The sequence below is a fragment of the Dermacentor albipictus genome, chromosome 4 (genome assembly GCF_038994185.2).
Source record: "Dermacentor albipictus isolate Rhodes 1998 colony chromosome 4, USDA_Dalb.pri_finalv2, whole genome shotgun sequence".
Lineage (NCBI taxonomy): Eukaryota > Metazoa > Arthropoda > Arachnida > Ixodida > Ixodidae > Dermacentor > Dermacentor albipictus.
The window spans coordinates 93746324-93767510 of NC_091824.1; the positions used below are offsets into that span (position 1 = coordinate 93746324).

The 21187-nt window shown below is 43.0% G+C and overlaps 1 protein-coding gene across 2 annotated transcripts in view; it reads right to left on the reverse strand.

Moving 5' to 3' along the window:
• Positions 1 to 16134, reverse strand: part of LOC135919969 (interference hedgehog-like) — a 33560-nt gene extending 17426 nt beyond the window's left edge. The window contains exons 1-8 of one of the 2 annotated variants that reach the window (XM_065453991.1): positions 15599 to 16134; positions 8272 to 8357; positions 7149 to 7451; positions 5924 to 6070; positions 5124 to 5267; positions 3370 to 3543; positions 2638 to 2748; positions 1588 to 1743 (exon numbers count right to left, since the gene is read on the reverse strand). In XM_065453991.1, the coding sequence (XP_065310063.1) occupies positions 1588 to 1743; positions 2638 to 2748; positions 3370 to 3543; positions 5124 to 5267; positions 5924 to 6070; positions 7149 to 7451; positions 8272 to 8350 (1114 nt within the window). In that variant the 5' untranslated portion in view covers positions 8351 to 8357; positions 15599 to 16134. The remainder of the gene's footprint in view (positions 1 to 1587; positions 1744 to 2637; positions 2749 to 3369; positions 3544 to 5123; positions 5268 to 5923; positions 6071 to 7148; positions 7452 to 8271; positions 8358 to 15598) is intronic. The other variant, XM_065453990.1, reaches the window with a different exon arrangement.
• Between the last annotated feature and the right edge of the window lie 5053 nt (positions 16135 to 21187).

Sequence of the window (21187 nt, forward strand, 5' to 3'; positions counted from 1 at the left end):
AAATTGGTAAGTTAAGAAACTTTGAAACACGAAGTTTACACATTTTTATCTTTGCATCACAAATGGACATCGCAGTTCTGTAAACTGCACCTGCAGAAGCATCCAAACGAACAAATGTGATGTACCATATTTTACAGCGTAACCCCCCCCATTACTGCCACCCAGAGAAAAAGAAATTTGGTGCTTTTAAGCCACGGAAATAAGTGCATACTCTCTAAAAAAGGTTTACACCCTTTGGGGTGTATATCTGCCACACAACAGTAATTGTCATCTGCCTTGCTCGCGTTTTCTTTCTTGAAAACGCCGCGCCCGCTACTTTCCTGTCGGCAATGCTATGTCGTGCTGATAATGTGCATGCCGTTCGTTACTGGGAAGTACCGGGCTCGCAGCGTTAAAGGAAGGAAATGCAGACAAGACAGATGACGCTTATTTTGTGTGGCAAGATACAACTCAAAGGGTGTAAACTTTTCTTAGACTGTACAACCAAGCTAAAATACTTGCAAAAAGTATACACTCACAGATGCACGACTCGTCCACGTAGTAGCTTTATCATCAGCTTATGCTGCGCTAAGACAGCCGCTGAGCGCAGCTGATCATGATCAGAGTTCTAGTTTGCCAGTGTCACCGTGCACTATTCAGTAACTACTAAATACAAGATGGAGATTCATAAAGAGGAGAATGGGAAACCATGGAGAGGAGACGAGAGCTTTAACACACAAGGGTGGGGCTCCTTAGGAGATAACAAAACTGAATGGCAGAGAACCTCGATGTGGCTTCACGGCAGTGCGGCGTGCGTTGCCGTGAAGCCACACTTCAAGTCCAAATACGCAAATAGCTCGCACCCCGACATTGCTGCTAATTTTTTCGAATTCTTTTGTGGGTTACATGTGCAAAAATACAATATATGTATGAATTTACAGCTTATGTTAAACTTACAATGTTTAAGAGGGTTTTGTAAAAGTCCAACTTCCAAATTAAGGACATATTTCAGAGCGGTGATTAATACATAAATTATGTCCACTGCAGATATATTATTAGGAGCAGCTTACAGAATTGTGATATCGTTTTTTATTGCCGAGTTACAGTTGAGAACTTCATACATAAGCTTTTAGTTTATTTATTTGGAATTTTCAGCCAGTTGTTGTTTTAAAGAAACGAAAGCCTAAATATGAAATCAATTTCTTACAGTCACTAGATTTAAGCTAACCTTAAATGTAACAAATCTTATAATAATCGAAGCACTGGTTGCCGAGAAAAACAATTCATTAATTGCCATGCAGTTAGGTAGGAGCTCCTGAGCTAAAGCTTTCTTTTGAATAAGCAATGAGCACAAGTTCCTAAATTCAAGAAGGCCACAGTGCAAATGTCTTCCGACATCAACCTCTGGCCATTGCCGTAAATCAATGTTCAGCAACAACAAAAGTAAAATTGGTGCTGTAATAAAGACCAGTAAAGACAAAAGCAAACTGAAGGCATCGCCCTTTCATTTCTCGTGTAAAAAGCTTGAATAAGAACACCCACATTTCAACAACAGATACAGAGCACCTAGTACATACAGATACATGCAGCGCAGATGGCAGTACTAACCTGATATTGTGATGTGAGATGTATGATGCACCCTTTTGCCGTTATGAAGCCAATGGACTGTAGGCACCGGGTTACCCTGTACTGAGCACTGCAGTCGAAGCTCTCCTCCATGTTGTACAATGTGGTTTTGCAGTGGTGTAATGATGTGGGGAGGCTCTGAAGATAGCACAGTCAAAAGTGAAAGGCCTTGAAACATATAATCTTTCAGTTCAGAGCTAATGCAGCAGACAGTCACTATAATCCAATCCACTTTGGCAATAAATGTATGATGTAGTCTATGCATAGACTGTTTAATGTATCAGTTTAGAGATATGGTTCTCAGAGGTAGGCAGATTCGCACAACTGACAAAAACGCTGAATTTGGTCATGAAGGTTGAAGTAATGCTGCATATCTACGTCACACGACTGCTTGATTGCCTTGACTGCATTGATTGAAGTATTCTGAACTTTGCATGCCAACGGCACAAACCGACCAATAATGCTGATGGCAGGCTACAGTGATTTTGATAAAGGAGTGCCTAATAAGTCATGCAACAAGGCCTTTTTGCTTCTTTACAGAGCTGAGTTGGTCAAGATTAGGCAGCTCAGCCCACAAAGTCATCCTGCTACACCAGGAAAGCCAGGAAAGCAATAATGCCAAAGTGCTATTAGATTGACTGATACAGGCCAAGAAAATGTAATCTTTCAATGAAATATGAGTGGAACCAAAGCAGCAGTAAGTTCACTTCACACTGTTATTTTCTTTTACTGTGTAGCAGCACCATTTTAAAAGTTGCTGATTTGGCACACTGTCACTGATCCATCAGTGCATTTGTTTGTCGTGTGAATTTAACAACATATTCGACAGCATGCATAGCAAGTATGCTGCAAAGCTAAAGCAGTGTAATGCCATCTCATCATAACCATTATTGGCCAAAACACTAAGCCAAGTTAATGCCAAGCTACAAGAGAGACCTTCGTATGTCTTCAATACTGGCAATTAAAGTAATTCTTTACTTCATTTAACCTTTCTAATGTTTAAAAGATTTTTTTGATGAAGTAATCACTCACCTTGAACAACCAACTTCATTTTATGAGCAAAAATGGTTCCAAGTCGATTGGTAGCCTGGCAGATGTATATGCCATTGTCTTTTGAATGAACACTAAATATTTCCAGATTTCCTGCATCAGACACACAAGAAGATCACGAAAGGCCACAAAAATAAAACTGTGGAGAATTACATTCAATATGTTAAATGCAACATACAGAAGCCCACGACAACACTGTCAATGGGAACTGCCATTCTGAACTGAAAATCTAAAGAATCTGATTTTAAACATCATAAGAAGCACTACCTCTAGCTGCTTTTTGTGAAGCTCTCAAAAGCCATCTTTGAACACTGAGAAGCACTTACAAAACCAGCACAGAATGACCGTCATGACACCTACTTTGCGACTGCAGCTTAGTGAACAAAGCCTAATTTCACCTGGGATCTAAAATGCAAACAGGCTTGCCATAACATAAGTGTTCGCAAATTCTTTGGACCTTCATCTTGTTTAGATGCCCCATACAAGCTACAAGAGACCGTGGCGTGCAACCTATTGCAACCCAACAATAATGCAATGCCAGGGAATTGCTGCACTCAGGCCCTTACTGACTCGACTGTTACTCATCACTTGGGTTTAAATCACAAATGAGCATCAGCCTGTTGATCAATGCACGTAGGTGTGGAATGCAAATAAAGGTTCTAGACTGCAAATAAAAGTTATAGACTAGCTTCTCAGTAAACATATTATGCTTACCAAGCACAATCCTGTGCCGTGTTCTGGGCAAGTGGCCCCCTTCCTTATTCCAGATTAAAACTGGGGCAGGGTTCCCATTAGCAGCGCACTCCATCGTGACATTGCTTCCAGTTACCCCATTCATGACTCCAGGTGGAACGGAGGTGAAAGAAGGCACTTCTTCAGCTGCTGGCTCTGTTAAGACAAAGAAGAGCATTTTTCAATCCTACTCAGAGCTGAGGTGTGCCACAGTACCCACCATGGTGGCGTTGTGGCTTTTGCATTGAACTGCTAAGCCCGAGGGTGCGGGATCACATCCCCGATACGGTGGCCGCATTTCAATGGGGGCAAAATGTAAGAACACCCACGCATCATGCATTGGGTGCATGTTAAAGAAACCGAGATAGTCAAAATTAATCCAGAGTATCCCACTATGACGTGCATCATAATCGTATCATGTTTCAGCATGTAAAATTAAAAATATTTAAATAACATGCTACGGTTCGTTACGTGGCAAGGTGCAAAGGCATCGTGTGTGCTGTTCATGATTTCATTTCTGAAGCAAAGTTTGTGTGAGCAATTATGTTTAAATTATGTATGTGTCACTTTCATCCAGAAACACAAACACTTAGATGAGCTGCTGGTACAGCCAAGCAAATAAAGTAATCAATGTGTGAACTTTTTTGCAGAATAATTTCCAAAGCGCAATTGGCACTACAATGATTCCTTGTTTTCTACAAGCAGTCTTCTTACACTAACTAGGCTACAGTATCGTCTTCAATATGGCAGAATACTATGCAAGCAGAAACAAAGCAAGCATAATCCTACACAAGCGGTAACAGTAAATAATGAGCTGCTGACTCATCTGAAAACGCAAGGGATGGTTTTCCCACATAACCACAAAACAATGTTAAACCTTAGGCATGACCCTGTACCCATTAGATGCTGAGCTGCACTTAATGGACCCCCCCCCCCCCCCGTCTTTCTTTCTTTTTCTCGGGAGAGGAGGGGGAAGGGGGGGGGGGGAGCGCTTTTCTAGGTTTTTCAGCCTTTTTTCCTCTCTTGCAGCCTTGTAGTTTGTTATGCACCTCAAGTACTTTTACTCACTGAATTTATATGTTACCAAATGGCAGGAACACATCTGCAAACTTTCGCAAAGAGAACTTGACCAAGGACTGTGTTTTGAGTTCATTAATTTTAGCAGACAGTGATTGTGTAAGTCAGCAGACAGAATGCTCTTTGCTCCAGTGAGGTATTCCACCAGACACTACATGACACAAAAGCGTAAAGAATCCCTGAATGTGAGCAATCAAGGCCGCAATCAAGGCTGTGAAAAGCGTGGAAAGGCATCACTACAATATAGCAGCCCAAAAATACAGCCCCCAGCCTTGGATAGTACTTAGTCACAGATTGGGCTGTTGCATAAATGGGGAGCGGAAATAGTTCTCGCTCATCTGTTACCAACATTTGTTGAAAGGAAAACAAGGTATTACACAATGTAATTTTTTCACCTTACCACACGAACACCTTGTTCCTCAATGCCGTATAATGGCCTCATATTCAATACAATAATTAAGCAGTCCTGAAAGCTATCAATCTAATTACTTTGTGAACCACTCATCTGACTCTGCCAGGCTGCCTTTTATGTACAATGCAAGACTGCAATGTCTTCTTTCATGTTCAAAGTGCACAGGATTATATAATACTTACACCACTTTGAATGTCCACTACATACAACTTCCTACAGCTGTGCAGACACAAAAAGGCAGGCTCACCATGCACTGTGAGGTAGATCTTATGCAATGCAGTCAGCCGCTTTTTGATCAACGGATTATGAGCTGTACAGAAATAGACCCCCGAGTCCCATATTGTGCTTGATTGTATCTGCAGGTCTCCAGAAGGCATTATGTGGTGTCGGCCTGAAAAAAGAAAGAAATTAGAAGATTCTCAGCGCTATCGTGTGCAAGAAGTGCCAAGTCAGCGAGAGCCGTCAATCCTCTGCTGCAATTCTTTGGTGCTTTACTGGCTGGGTACACGGCTGCTATCCTCATACGCTCTACTACGCTGGTCACTTAATACAGAGCCCAACTTCAATGCACCTGGGAACACTTCCACATCAGGCATACATTAAACACAGCCAATCCATTGCGAGTGCGCTCATCTTGCATCATTCTGTCATTCTCTGTTAAGTCTGAGGTTTCTGCATGTAGCACTCCTCTCATGCAGGCACCTTCTATTTGTAATTACAGACGATGTTGTTGGCCATTCATGCATGTAAAGTGCCTGTGCCTCAGAAATGTGTGCACAATTTATTACCTATGGTCACGTATTGCAGGCCACATGGTGATAAGTGCGTTTGGTATGTGTGCTAGTTCAATCTGTTCCGTCAAATGTTTAAATCCTGTCACTGAGTAAATTTCGAACATCTTTTTTTTGTGTGTGTGCAAGCGCACATGTGTAGTATCTGCCCAAGGAACTTTCCCGTAAATGGCATATGCTACAAAGAAAGAGAAGCATTGGAACATGCAACATGTAGTATACTTGGAAAGCATAACTGAAGCAAAAGGAAGCTCACCAACGGTTCTATTTACAGATGTCTTGTTAAAATGAAATTCTGAAACTGCAGGAGGAATGCTGTAAGGCAGTCTGCAGGGAACTACAGCAGTGTTGCCAGCAGTGACAGAAACATGAACATCCTCTTGTGGTGCAAAAGGTGTCAGAGCTGTATAAAAGGAAAAAAAAAAAGGATGAAGGGGTGCTTACTTGCAGTTTTGTTCAAACTCCACAATGACAGGACCTGACATTGTAGTTCGTTGTGATGTTCAAAACTAACACAAAGAGAAAACGCCTTCTAAATCGGTAAAAGATTTCAAGAATAATTTCAAGAATATTTGCTGAACTGAAAGCTAGGTGAAACGAATGTAAGTTTGACAACCAGCAGCCATTTAAATACAGGTTCAAAATTAAAGTCTACATGCACAGTATACAGTGGTTTTATCAAAAAGAATAGTAAGGCTGCCCTGTCCAGTTTCTCACTGCTTTGCATAATTTCTAGCAAGCAGCTACGGTGGCGGCTTTTCCGTGTTTCAGTATCAAAAACAGATGTTTTCAATAGCTTTTTGATATCCAGGCATTCGTATTTAAAACATAAAACTTTGCAGGAAGGCTGATTTACATCTACACTACCTGTTCCTGTGCCTTTTTAAAAGTTTTTAAGTGATTCAAAATTTTGATGCAGTTAGTATTTAAAGAGTGTTCAGCTAGGCCTATTTGACATAAAGAGAGAAAGTGGAGCTGGGAAGGCCATGTATTGTGTAGGGCAGACAAGTGGTATATAAGCATTACAAAATGGATGGCAAAGAAGGGAAGCACAGTTGAGGATGGTGTAGAACTACGGGGTGTGATAAATTTAGGAAATTTGCAGGCATAAGGTGGGGTCAGGTGGCACAAAAGAGGAGTACGGTTGACCCTCGTTATATCATCTGACACAAAATAACCTCAGTGTATCCAATATTCCTTATAAACATACATCTGTTACACTGTTATAGCAGTGAGACAATTTTTTTATTTACTTCATGAGATCCGATAATTCGCTATGTCCATGTTCATTGTATCAAGGTTCGACTGTAATTGGAGATGGCTGGGAGAGGCCTTCATACTGTAGTTTACATAAATAGGCTGATGATGGTTACAATGACGAAGTTAATCCAAAACAATGCATTGTAGCGGTCTACATAGCAAAACTACAAATCAGTCAAAAGCAATTAGTCAGTAGGAAGACTTGGCAAGGAGGTGCTCACTGGCAACAATGGCAGTTGCCGGAGTGCTCATGATGAGCAGCTCTCCCAACTGGGCAGCACATTGGTAGGAGTGGCGTGAATGGTGTCCGGAAGTGTTGGCTGGTCTGCCGCCAACCAGCACTTGCAAACGGTGCTTAGACATCTTGACAACACCAGCTGACCCCTCGACCAGGCTACTGCCATTTTGCAGCCACAGGATGTCGGCCACCTTGGGTGACACTGAGCAGCGGAAAGAAGCCAGCTCGTGGTTCTCCGCATCAACAAACACCGAGCTTGGCTCCTCCACAAACTTGAGCTCTTGATCTGCAACAGATGTTGAGGCATAAAATGATGCTTGTAGACATCTAAACAGGAAGGATGGGCTGGCTAGTGCTTTTGCAAACTCTTAAATATAATCACCATCACTGACAAGATGATGGACTAGAAAAGAAAACACAAGCAAAATAGTCACGTGGTGGCCTAAGTGTTTTATTCTAGACCAGGTATAATTATACGAACTTATTTCATCTTGAAGCTCAAAGCTTCCCAATTTTGATCTCAACTAATGTTTCTGAATAGCTGAAAGACACTCATTTCATAGAAGAGAAAGACAGACAGAGCTGCTATCCTGAATTATGTATTGTCTAAGTCAATTAGGAAACGAGTATCTATTAACCTTATCACATTCACAAAATTGCAATAGTTAAGCTTCATACAGTACATCTTTGTGCAACTTGTTACAAGACTAGACTGTATGCACAGGTGAACGCACAGGAATCCTTGAAAGCACTTTCACATTGGAGCAGATAATTGAAATAAACAAATTACTTGTGCCAGTTGAAGTGAACAGCGCAAAGCACTTTTCCAAAAAGTAACTGTTTCAAAATGCTTTCATTCGCTCGATTCTTTGTTCCCAGTATATAAACAGCATGAACACAAGAACACAGACACACTTGGGCACTTCCAGTTTCAGAACCACTTTCTAATGAAGCATACTTTTATCCAAACATGATGTCATAGCTCCGAGCCTGCGCTTTTGTGGATATGGTATTCGTGTCAAACATGATGACTGTGTAAAGAACGCTACTTTAAAATGCACATGGAGATCAGTGGATGCAAACTAAAAGAGCAGTGAAAGGCATACCTTCTAAGATAAGGGCAGCAATGAGAAGGTGTGTGAACAGGCATAGATGAACTGCCCAAGTTAACAGCTGGAAGCCCATGATGTTCCTGAAAATAGGACGCCATCTTAATTTGTGTGAATATAGTACATGCTAAAAGTAAATTGCCATCACAAATACATGGGCACAAAGCCGAGCAAAACAAATACACATGCTGCAAAGTAGTACTTTCCAAGTGGAACGTGCAACTGTCTCATAATACAAACTACAGACAAGTCCTAATCACCACCCGCCGCGGTTGCTTACTGGCTATGGTGTTGGGCTGCTAAGCACGAGGTCGCGGGATCGAATCCCGGCCACCGCGGCCGCACTTCAATGGGGGCGAAATGCGAAAACACCTGTGTACTTAGATTTAGGTGCATGTTAAAGAACTCCAGGTGGTCCAAATTTCCGCAGTCCCCCACTACGGCATGCCTCATAATCAGATAGTGGTTTTGGCACAAAAGGCCCTATAAATTTAATTTTAATTTTTAAGTCCTAATCGCCACTTGTTGAAGGTTGAAATTTCTATTTAACTTGCATCTTGTGAGAGTGGTCCTTGTGTACATTTCTGGAAAACAGAGCAATGCTATCGCTAAGTGCCTTGCATGTTTGTTATTTGTAGTTAAATTAAACGTGTTGCCTTTAATAAATGTTTGATTCACATGATTTGCCACTGCAGCTTCAAAGTTATTAACACTGATTGCTGAAAACTTGGTGGAAGATGATAAAACCTCATTTTGAGACAAATAGGGTGAGTGGCAACATAGGCATTCCGCGCATGCATCCATGAATTAAAGATCAGGTCCATCATAGCCACATTTATTTTTATTAGATTAGTTTGCCGTGCAGAATAAGAGAGAAAGGAGAAGCAAGTCATAGATTGCGCAAGATGCTGATTTATTTTTATTCAGTTATAGCTCTAATTTTCAGATGAATCACTGCTTGTAATCCAATTAGCAAAATTGCAACCTCGACTGCAATAACACGTGCTACCTTAGTGATTGATGGCTGTGCTGTATACAAAGCAACAAGCCCAATTTAATTATCTATTGCTCTTCATTATACCGTACTGTGAATGTATGAACACTCTATATAAAAATTGTTACAACACAGTAAGTAATCTGTTGTGCATTTAGACAAGAGGCACGCCGTCTGCAAGAGTTCAAATTCTGCTCTCACTATGGTTATTATCAGATTACATTTCCTGCTACTGAAATGCACTCTCACATAGATCTATAGTCGGATACAACTTTAGAAAAAGGGGAGGCCCCGCCCGGATGACCGAAGCGGCGAAGTCACCGGCCGTCCGGCGCATGACGTCGGTCCAGAATGCGCGCCCATTGGTGCACCCGCCTCGGAGGAGTAAACGCCCCCTTTTTTCTAAAGTTGTATCCGACTATAGTACAAACTTAATTTTGTTAAGAATGAGAAAGCAACAGTATATTAACCAACAATAAACACTCACAAATGACCTAAGCCAGCTAATCAACATTTACTACATCACTGATGGCATGACAAAAGACAGCTAAGTGACTTCTTATGATGCATTATACACGGCAGCTTTACATCATTATAATTTCTGACATTCAATACAGGGTCATTGTGGTGAAGACAGACACTGACATTAAAGGGACCGCGAAACATTTTTCTAACTAATCAAAAAACGGCCTCATTATTATGTCATCCCATGAATCTCATGTCCCAAAAATTTTTCGAATCCCTCAATTATAAGTGGAGTTATCGCTAGATAAACGGCTTCCTCTCTCTAATATTCTGGAAGCTGGAAGCTACAGCGGAATGCTGTAGCTATGCTGGAAGCTACACAGCGGAAAAGTCAAGAACGCAAATCTCAGGCCAATAGTCAAGGGTCCCGGTGGCGAAAGTGGTCATCACGGCACCTCGTGGCGGCCGAGGTAGACTACGCTACGCAGCTACGTGCAGTGCAAATTTTAAATTATTTTTGTCTTTTTGAGATTACGGACATATATATTTTTCATTTACTTAACTAGAAATTATTAATTATGTATTACTGAGAATATTCTTGCAATCACGAAATCAGCCAATAGCGAAACCAACCGCTTTCGATGACGACAATGCAGATGAGAGAGTAAGCAACTGTTCACCGCTTTTGACACGAGGTAGCAAATTTCCTGCTGAATGCAGTGCAATAATATTTGGCTCACAGGTTCACGGGTGCATCATTACCAGATCGCCAATGTTTTTTTTTTTTTTTTACAACATTCAAAAAGTGTTTCAGGACTCCCTTAAAGCTGAACTTGGAAAATTTGGCTTACACGTATTATCACTGTACTAACAGAAGTTGTGGCCAGTTCAAATGTAGTTCAGGAGTGCCACACAGGATTGCTCTACACTGATTTCTTTTCATTCTATGCATTAACCTGTAAATCGAATAGTGTAACCCTTAGACTACTGCATTTTCCGAGAACATAACCTCAGCCCCTGCGGGACTTTTTTCATGTGTTTGTTTAAGGCATTTCTTGCTACATAAAAACTGGTTCTCTCTTGTCGGTTTCTTTTGATTCAGAATTCATCAACAGTTCATAAATCTCCTCGTCGTATGGGCAGACCTGCTACACTGGTTCGCCATAGCTGCCCTCCCTAGCATTGTGACATTTCTCCACCTGCAGTCAGAACTTTAACTTACAAGTTCGTTACGCATTTAGATGACCTTGCCATCGATGGCACTACAGGTGTGGAATGTTCTTTCTTGCACAAGTTGCTTCTGTAGAGGCAGAGAGTGCACTGACAACACAAAGAGTATACTCAGGAATGGCAAGGGCTGTGTGACAGTGGGTGCTCAAGTTATCTTGGAAGGGGCAGGGAAAGGATTAAGTAGATGACATCAGCTTGTATATTTTTAAAGGGCAACTCTGGCGATTTCCGGATGTCCACTGACCTTGATAAAATATTGAATACATGTTCTCTTTCGCACTCTGATTATCTGTGCCAAACAATATGACCACAAGTCAATTAATTTCCCTGAAAATGAATTTTAAGAATTGGCTGCACACTCCCAACTCATGCCCACAAATGTATGTCATTTACTGGCCACCCTGTGTTTGTGACCTCGGAGTCTACACCGCCACTTTGCCCAGAAACGACGAAGCTGGCTCCTTTTTCTATGAGACGACAGCTGACAATCACCATTTTGACAGACATGATGGCTGGTATTTCTCTTCATCTTGCTGCAGCACAATGCATTGAGCTTGGGGCTCATCATCTGCTTTGCGTGGCAGTGGCAGGTCAAAAGCAAATGGCAATCCTTCAACATTCATATCGCCGCTGAAATCGACGCTGTCTAGTTTGAAAGAGACGGAAAAGCTCCCCTTCTCATCAGAAAAGATCGTCAGCTTTGGTTTTTTTGGTGTACCACGTGTACAGCATATTTGCATCACGGCAGTGCAGGATCTGATGTCATCATAGACATCACATGAAGCAGCTACCCATATCAGTTTTGGTACCTCGTTTAGTGGTTACTTAAAATTATTGACGAGTTTCTAAGCAAACTGAACCACCCTACTGGTGGTAGGACTGTCAATGCCATTTGAATGTGACAATATCCTAATAAAGAAAGCACTGGAGTTGCCGTTTAAGCTATTCGACTGTAGATGCACTCCGACAAATAAACATACCAAACTAATTAAAAGCTGAGAATTAGAACTACTTAAATTGATTACTAGTAGAGCCAACTGAATAATTTTACCTAAGAAATCACTTGCTTTGCTTCCCTTAACAATTATGAACAAGGTGCAGGACGTCTTTTTTTTTTTTTGCCATAGTATGCACGGGTAAGTTATTCAGCCAACAAAGTGTTATGTACAGTTGACAGCACACACTGACACTGTATGGTATTTCCAAAGTAATTTAATGTATTGCTTTATATTATCTTATTAAAATGCGGCACTTCCATTCGCGAGTGAGCCCGATTGAATTTCTTGATTGTGATCTTCCTTCTGCAGCTTGTACATGGGAGCTACTTGTGATAGAGCATCAGCTTGATTGCAATCGAAATTGCCCGTGGGAAACCTGTATCACTTCTTGTTTTTTACACTTAACTATCGTGCTCTTGTCTTTATGACACCAGAACTACAACAGTAAACAGATGCAACGTTCCAGACTGTGTTCAATTAATTGAACACAGTCCGCTGTGTTCAATTAATTCTGACAAGATAGCACTGGCACAAGCTTAGTGTTCACTTTTTCTTGAGTGAATAGCCTGCGCAATGGACAGTGATATCTCACTTGAAGAAAGATCACTTGAATGAACTTGTGTAACAATCCCTGTCTAGACCCCTTGCTCCTACTATTCTAGTCTACAGAAATCAAATTCAGTTCAATAAGCTGAAGCACGCGCAAAACGTTATTCATGCTACGTTTTTTTCCTCTTATAATACCCAATTTCTAGCTTTACCTTTTGTCAATCCCCAAACATTTGCTTTCAGGACTATGCTGCAAGCCACTGATGTGGCTTTTCTTCGTAGCTAGTGGCAGTCTCTCAGTGAGAGATGTATGCCAAGGTGACCAATAAAGAAAAAGTCTCTTATAGGTAGTGAATAACGAGAGCTGTCGGAAAAGAATGTGCCTGTGTTGAAGAAGGGCGCCTGTGCTAAAGAAAGACTAATAAAAATATCTGCAGGGGAAGCTGTCCGTGAGGTGCATGGTTGCCTTGGCGCACTTATCCAATTTTCAACATAAGCTGCACTCAATGCACAAATGCAGCAGAAAGTAGTTCTTTTAAGGTATGTATTGTACACACTGTGCAAAAAGAAACAGTTGCATGTACTTTTGAGCAATGCCGAACAAACATAATTCCTAAACTCTGTTTATTCTTTGTCTGCACAATAAGCTCCTGCATAAAGCTTAATTGAGTAAACATTTTTCAATTACACCAACACTTTTTTCATGCTTGTTAGTCGTGTAGCATGTGTAGCATGTCGGTTAGTTCAAGTGAAGTGTTACTGTATATATTCTGAGAAGCTGCTCACTCCTCCCCTCACTTTCTTGTATGTGCATGCATGGAAATACATGTTTCCTTAACATCAGGTACAAAACCAAACAACCGTTACTTGTAATTTTCAAAATTACTAAACTGTGTTAGAATGTTTTCTTGGTATAACGAGTTTACAAGTGGACTATTATCTTGATTTGTATGTCACTAGATCTTTTCCATTATGCATATGAGTATGCATGACCTGTTGCACCCGGTTGTTTCAGTTTTGCACAATGCTGAATCAATGTGTGCTGAATATAAGCGCTATTATTTGCTGTCAACTATTTGGATGGCTATTGTGCCAAAGCTGTTGGCTACAATCACCCTATTGCAGTTTTTTTGTTCCTTGTAAGTGAACGAAAAGCAGAGAAAGCTGAAAGTCAAACACAGATGGTTATACTTACAGCAGGAATATTTATTTCGCTATAATTAGATATCATGCCAATACTGAGCTGTGAAAAAAAACTACCAGGGACAAAGAAACAGTTTAAAATACAGGATCACTAATTGTCACTAAAGAAATCTGCACTAAAACCCTCTCAACAAACACAGAGCCTGGTTGCAAACAAGCTTTTCAAGAAAGAATGGGTGCTGTATGGCTGGCTTTCCAAAATTTCTAAATAGATTGTTGAGGAAAAAAGATCAGAAGTGGAAAAAATAAATAAATTGCTGTTAAAGGAGTTGTGTGCTGTAGATGCATGTAAAAGGGATTGTTGCAAAAAAGAAAAAAAAACCAATGGTTGTGAGTAAAATACAGAACTGCTACATGACTACACTGCCAAAAACACTAAATGACGGAATACAAGCAAAAATCACAGGTTGCGATGCAGGCTTGTGCCGCAAAACTGAAAGAAAAGCTAGGCATTACCCATCTTTTCTGCACCGTTTCTATAATGTTTGTCGTCGTTCATACCTAAGAATTTATTATAGAGAGCAGTAACCAGACACTAACAGTCTGCTGTTGCAATACATTTTGTTAGTTTTGATTATATGAAAATACCAAACAGTTCCTTTTCGAATATGAATAGTCAAGTGTGTAGTACTCGATTTGTATTTGAATATTTGCCCAGCTCTAATGAAAAGCAAACTGAGTATCATTAAAACTGCGCAAGGGTATTCTAAAGGGATACTTCACAGTAAGGCACCCAAATGGTAACAGTGCAATGACAAGGAGCAGTGTAAGAAAACTAACAAGCATTCAATAAGAGGTCAACCACTTCGGGTTATTCACACATATCGCACATTTCTCTATCAAGGTATCAATTTTTTTTTTATTGGTTATCGAAGACAAGCAGGAAAATTACATATTTATACAGCGAAACTGCAGAATTAGCTTCTTGGGTGCCAACATTTTCAAAAAATTTAAAGTACTCAATATCCACAGCTGGCACAAAACTACTGCACCCAGCACACTATGCGTAAGAATGTCTGGGGTTACATAGTCGTGATGGGAAATTTCCCCGTCATTTTTTTCACAAATTTTGCGACTATTTAAGGTAGAAAAGTGCACGACTGTAGTACCATCGGTAGCGCACCTATCGCTCTTAGCACAGGCAACTTTCTCAATCCTAATTAATGTATTCTCTCGTACGTAAAATTAACCAACAGGCACATTTGACTTTATGGCTGGGAATACTTCAATATCTCGCCGTACTTGTGACGTTACTATCCTACAATTTATGGCTGATCAATGTACAAAATCCTATAGCGGTAAGCTTCCATGACAAATGACAGCTTTAAAGTACAAAAAGAAGTCCCATCGTAAGTTATGTCTCTCTTCCTCTGCGGCGTGCTCCGACTTGTTCGGCTACAGCTAGCGCGCGATTCCCTTACGGGACGTCCTACGCCCGCAAGCATCAAATGGAACGGTAAAGTTGTAAAACGCCACCAGATACCGTACGATAACAGAAACTATCGAGATTAGTAGTGAGAACTCCGTCCCGGAAATGGGTGCTTTGGGAGCCACTTCACACTTCTTCAAGTTTTCCTCTTTTTTTCTTTCTCATCAGCTCTTTCCCGCTCCTCCTCAGTGTTGATGAACCCTTCGCGTGACAAATCACGTTATTCGATCTCAGCTGCGCAAGCGGCCGCTGACGCGATAGGGCGTGTTGCGACCGGCCCTCCTATTAGCGCAACTTTTGAAAGAAGCGCGGAACAAATTAGAAGTCCCCGCTGTGCCGAAGCGGAACGGCACGCTCGCGCTTTGTTTACTTGCGCGACACCAAAGCTGCTGTTCGCAATGCGGGCTGCGAACTTCGCGCGCCGCGCGCAACGGACGCCTAACCGAAACGACTTGCCTTTAGCGGTGACATTAGGTAGTCCTGCGTCGCCCAGTCGACGATGGCGAAAATCGCTTCACGGCGCGCAGAAAGAGACGTCCCGCGAAGGGATCGCTCATCTTGAATGACGCTAGCTTCTCGATGCGGCCATCTTTGCCGGCCAGTCGCGGGCGAGGAGGAGTGACGCGACGGTGGCGGCGGGTTTTCGAGCGAGGATACTTTTGAAGAAGGGAGCGCGAGGAGAGGGCGTCCGACAAGAAGAGGGGTTCAGAATTCCAAGGTTACAGAGGGTCAGCTGCTGAGCCGGCGGCGCGCCTCTCCCACCCAAGTCTCTCCCTTCGCCGTCGCCCATGGTGCATTCCATCTGGGGAGAAAAGCAAAAGGCGTCTCGTCTGCCGGTCTCTATCAGATCTCCCCGCCGAGCAATGCGCGCTTGCGGCTTTAATGACTCGCAGCCACTTTCCCAGTCGCGGAGACATTGAACGGATGCTCATCTCATTTCAAATAGCATCGGCGCTCTCGCTGCGCCGTTGCATGGTTGCCGAAAAGCGCGCGACCAGCGTGGGAACTGCTACGCGCTATCAGCCCTGTTCTATCTTGAACCTGTCGGCTCGCGCGCGACGGATTCGCAGCTGCATACAAATGAGGCTGCGCGCGCCGCATTTCCTATTCGTGAACAATTCTGGATTAGTTGCGCTCGCCGCTGCGCTAAAGCCTTTCCGATCTGCCAAGTCTATTGGTAATTCCGACGTATGGAACTGCCTGCGCACTGCACGAAGCACGCATAAAAACGCGCGTTTCTATAACTCATCATCGCTCATCGCGGCTTGACAAAGGGGTATGCGGCACGCCTTGGCGCGGTGCGATTCTAATTTGCCTCCGTTGAACAGCATTCGTCAGATCGCCTGCATCAGTATAATTAACATACTTGCGCGAAAAGCGCTATAGTGGCCGTTCAAGTTAACTGGGAATTGTTATTACGGTTGATATAACATTCAGCTTCAGCAAACCGCCGCTGGGAGGGATGAGGGCAAAAATGTTTTCTTCAAAGAGATGAAATATTTATACCGAGACGGTCCTCGATTTAACGAACTTCAATATGTAACGAAATTTCGATTTCTCCAGAGCGTATCCACATATGGTAGTACGCATTATTCCTCTCCTTTTAGCAGGATATAACATATTGCATATAACGGTTCCGATTTTGAACAGACACACTACCTCCGCGAGAACGACTCGCCCGGAAGCGGCGAGCAATATGCATTGACCGGTACCGCGTCGGCGCCCAAGCTGGGTGCGTTCCAAAGTTCGCGCACGAGCCCGCTCAGAAAGCACGTAAGCGGGAACGAACGCGGTGCCGTCGGCCCTTTCGTGCTGAACGCGCAGGCTATCGTCAAATCATCGACGCTCCGCAGATGCTTGGGAAGGAGACCACCCGGCGGACGGGAGGCGTTGGCTATTCCCTTCTGCCGCGGAATAGTTAAGGTGCCAGTAAACGCAGTAAACGGTCACGCGCAGAAAAACGATCGACGGGCACAGCTAGGGCCGAAGGGCGTTTCTGCACGCGATCCGCTCGCTTCGACGTGTACGGCGAAGTTTCGCACAGCCGCGCTGCTTCTTTTTCTGCCTCCGCAAGGAAGTATATATAATATGCGCGATCGAGGCACACGCATCGCAGCTGGGCATCGCGGCTAAGCGTTGTACCGACGTACATACATGGTAATCGAAGGAGATGCTTTCAAGTGCGGCAGGAATGGTCGCAATACCTTTGCAATTAAGTTTCCTGCTTACAGCGCTGTATCGTCGTCCAGATATGCGGTTTTTTTATCGCCTAAACGGATGTGGCCTGCGATGTTTACATCAATCACTCTTGGCGCTTTTGCAGTTTTCGCAAGAGAACATTATTTTCACCCCATGTTGAAGGTGATTGTGAAACGAATTTGTTCATGATGTCAACTAAACCACGAAAACTTCTATTGAAATAAGTCACGAGCTGCAAGTATTTTGTTAAATCAGCTGATTTAACGACATTATTTACTGACTGTATATAGTGCATATACAGTTTTTCTACCCGCCACGGTGGGCTTAGCGGGGGTCCTGCTGCACAAAGTCGTAGGTTCGATCCCTCATTCGCTACGAGTAGAATGCAATGACGGTGGATAAAAAGAAAAAAAAAAGTACCGCACACATACACTATTTTCCACTTTGACACTCATAATGCTAACGCATTAAAAGAACGAATGAAGGAGGTAAAAAACAAAAAAAAAGAAAGATTAGACAGACTAAAACGCGGAAGGTAGAACACACCTCAACTGGCCCACACAGAGTTCGGGCAGAGCAGACAAGAGTCTATTATACTGTGTGTAAGATTTGTAGAACAGATTTGTGAGCCTCGTATTGGCACAAAACACATTCCCTATTTCAGAGCTCTCTCCATAACGGGCATATAACAGCTGTACATGAAATACTGTTTGTTAAGTGCACTCTACGAGTGTCTTCTTGTTTTAACCAAGATGTACGCGCTAGGGCCAGCTTATTTTCTTTGTATGGCACTTTTACAGCTGTCAGTTTTCGCTCATTCGACAGAAAAAAAAAAGTTCCTACTGGAGAAAATGAAGGCCGTATCCTATTCTTGAATTTCGCGTCCAAGTATAAGCGTAGGTGGCGTGATATGTCGCAGATTTCTAAGTTATCGTACTTGGGCCATTTTGGCGCGCAATTAAGTTCCAGAAATGTGCTAGTCATTGAGTCGTTGCTCTCGAGTGCATCCCTTTTCAGAACCGTGGGGGCTGTCAATATGCGTGACGTCACGTACGGAGAAGTAGCGCGGAATATTCATGGCGGTGTCCCCACGGGTTTTTGCTTTTGCGTCTTTTATGCCTTCCCATACCTTTTACGATGGTAGCTAAAACATTATCTTACGGCAAGAGTAGCCGTTTGGCTATTGCAGAGACGCAATTTACTCATATATATTGGCTTAATGTGACTCTTAACTAAACGCAACACTAAGTTTTACCTGGTAGATTAGTTCACACGACCATACAGGACCATAGATATGCATTTTAAAGGGAAAAGGTTGCTTTTCAGAGGGGAAAATTAGGGCTAAAGTTTCTCGTTCTTGAATTTCGCGCCTTAACCGCCACGCCTGTACCTTCGTGGCGGATAGTTGGGCCATCTTGTTCAAAAAAAAGTTTACAAAAAGTATTAGGGAAGAATATAATGCAATCATTGTTGATCAACTAACTAGTCCCGAACAGAGGGCACCTAAATATGACGTCACGATATCGCGGGAATTTCAAGCTGGTCTTTCGTTTTCGTGCTTTTTCTGGCTTATCAAGACTGTGCTCACGGCAAGACTTACGCAACTGGCAACCTACAAGTGTAATTTACCGGTAAGGTCAACATTTCTCTTCAACGTCCTTTTTTAACTTGCATCCAGCGTCAGCGAATCCATTCGTGATGACTGTGCTGTAGTCCCATCGTTTGTCGTGTCGTCGCATCAAACGTATTTCATAATTGATATCACCGTGGCGCATACCGAAAAAAAAAAAAATTCCAGGACGTTAAGCTTCGCCTTTAAGAGTGGAACGCGATAGCATTCAAAGATGCCTGGCTGCTTCTCGCGCTTCCCAGAAACTGCATCTGATGATGGATATTGTTTCTTGGCGCAAGGGCCAGAAATTGTCGAAGAGCGCCATGACGCTTGGTGATGAATGGCAATGAGTATAGTTGAATATAGTGGAAATCGAGTGGCTGTATATTGGCCTAAAATATTCGCTGTAAAATACGCATCTATTAAAATAATGTCAATAAAAAGTGAGTCCTATGGTTTTAAAAGTACGTTGTGAAGGATTGGATGCTAAGACGTAGCAGCACCAGTGCCTCTGCAGAGCCCTTCAGCACAAGGGCTGCGAGGCATGTGCTCCAGAAACTGCATCTGACGTAACCGTAATGTTTACTGGGAAACGCTGGTGGTGAACGCTGTGCACGACGGTGAGCTTTCTGGTAGAAACGCGACTCTTGCGTGGGTCGATCCCGGAGGTAGTGCACAGCAGCGCCCCAAAAATTACACCAGTTTCAGGTTTCTGTTGTTTTGCACTTCGAATATCGAAGTATGAGAAGATTTAACATAAAAGGCATGCGCTGTAAGTGTTTTGTTTCGTGACAATTGTTTCTGGGCTGTCATTCTCAAAATTCTGAGGAATAATTTTGTCAAGAGTGTAAGACAAGGTATGAGCAACGTAAGAGATAGAATGGTGTAGCAATATAACCAGCATATACCGCATGGCATATAGCAAGGTGCGCCATATATATGAATTCAAATATATACGGACATTTCCGCTCACGGACAACTCCGCCGACGCCCTATTTTCTGCGACACGAGGCTGTTAACGCTATCGCGATAAATGTCTGCAATATGTTCCATGTGGTTCCCACTTGTGTCGCAATCCTATACCTGTAACCTGCCAACCTGTGAACATTAATAAAAAATTGTAAAAATCCTGCGGTCATAATCCCTGGGGTTGCATTTTTTTAAAGCTTCAACCGCGAGCGCGCACATTTTGTAGAATACACACGCACGTTATTAACGATAATGATTCTTTAGAAGCAGCGTATAAACAGCGGCTAACTTGCAAAAACTACCAACTGTCAAGGGGCTACTGTTTATAGATCATAGCGACTTCTTCGGCGACTGTATACGTGTTGTTGCCGATTTCGCCTATTTCAGGAATATGTCAGAAACACCTCTGATTTTCTCGATCAGCGAACGTGATTTATTTTATCGTAAAGCTTCATTCATAAAACATTCGTAAAATCGTACGAGCCCGAATTCTTAGGCTTTAGGAAAATTCGGGAGGATTGGCAAGTATGCGACGACGCACCACAGGCTTCACGGATTCTCCGCCTCAGTCAAGGCCGAGCTCAGCTCACAAGCGCTGCTTGCTGTTGCCTGGCTGTCGTCGCTCCACAGAACACCTATAGTGTCAGAGAAAATGGCAGGCTCGTTGTGCTAGGTCCAGCACAGCCCCTCCACCTCTCCCAGAAGGGCAGCTGCGAGCCGTCCGGATGGCCGAAGACGCCGCCAGAAAGCAAGGACTGGCCGCCGTCTGAGGAAGGTAGGGACTGGGGCTTAGTCTCCCAACCCCCACCACCCCTGGACCCCATCAAGGGCACAATAAAATTTAATCTCTCTCCGCAACCAAATTGCCCTTCTGGCGCTCCCTCCCCACCTTTATCTTCGACCTGTGGATTTAGATTCGGAGTCACACTCATCTCTAGCTAAACTGCATGTTCCCGCCGCGATCCGCTAGTGGCGTCGCTTTCATGCCACTACATCCTTCGCACACGATATCGCTAATAAATTTGAAACTCCGATAAAGCAGGACTCAATCGAATCTTCTGACGTTCGGCTTCCCCGCATGACACACTCGCTGACTATAGGAGTCAGCGTCGTAGTCATGCAGCTAGGGTGAGCCACCCTAACGCAGCTACAACGAGCGGGCGCGGTGACGATTTATGGACATCTCCTTCGAAAAGGGGTGACGACAAGCAGTCACCCAGCCTGCTTGAGTCAATCTACTACTCTACAGATACCTATGCGGAAGC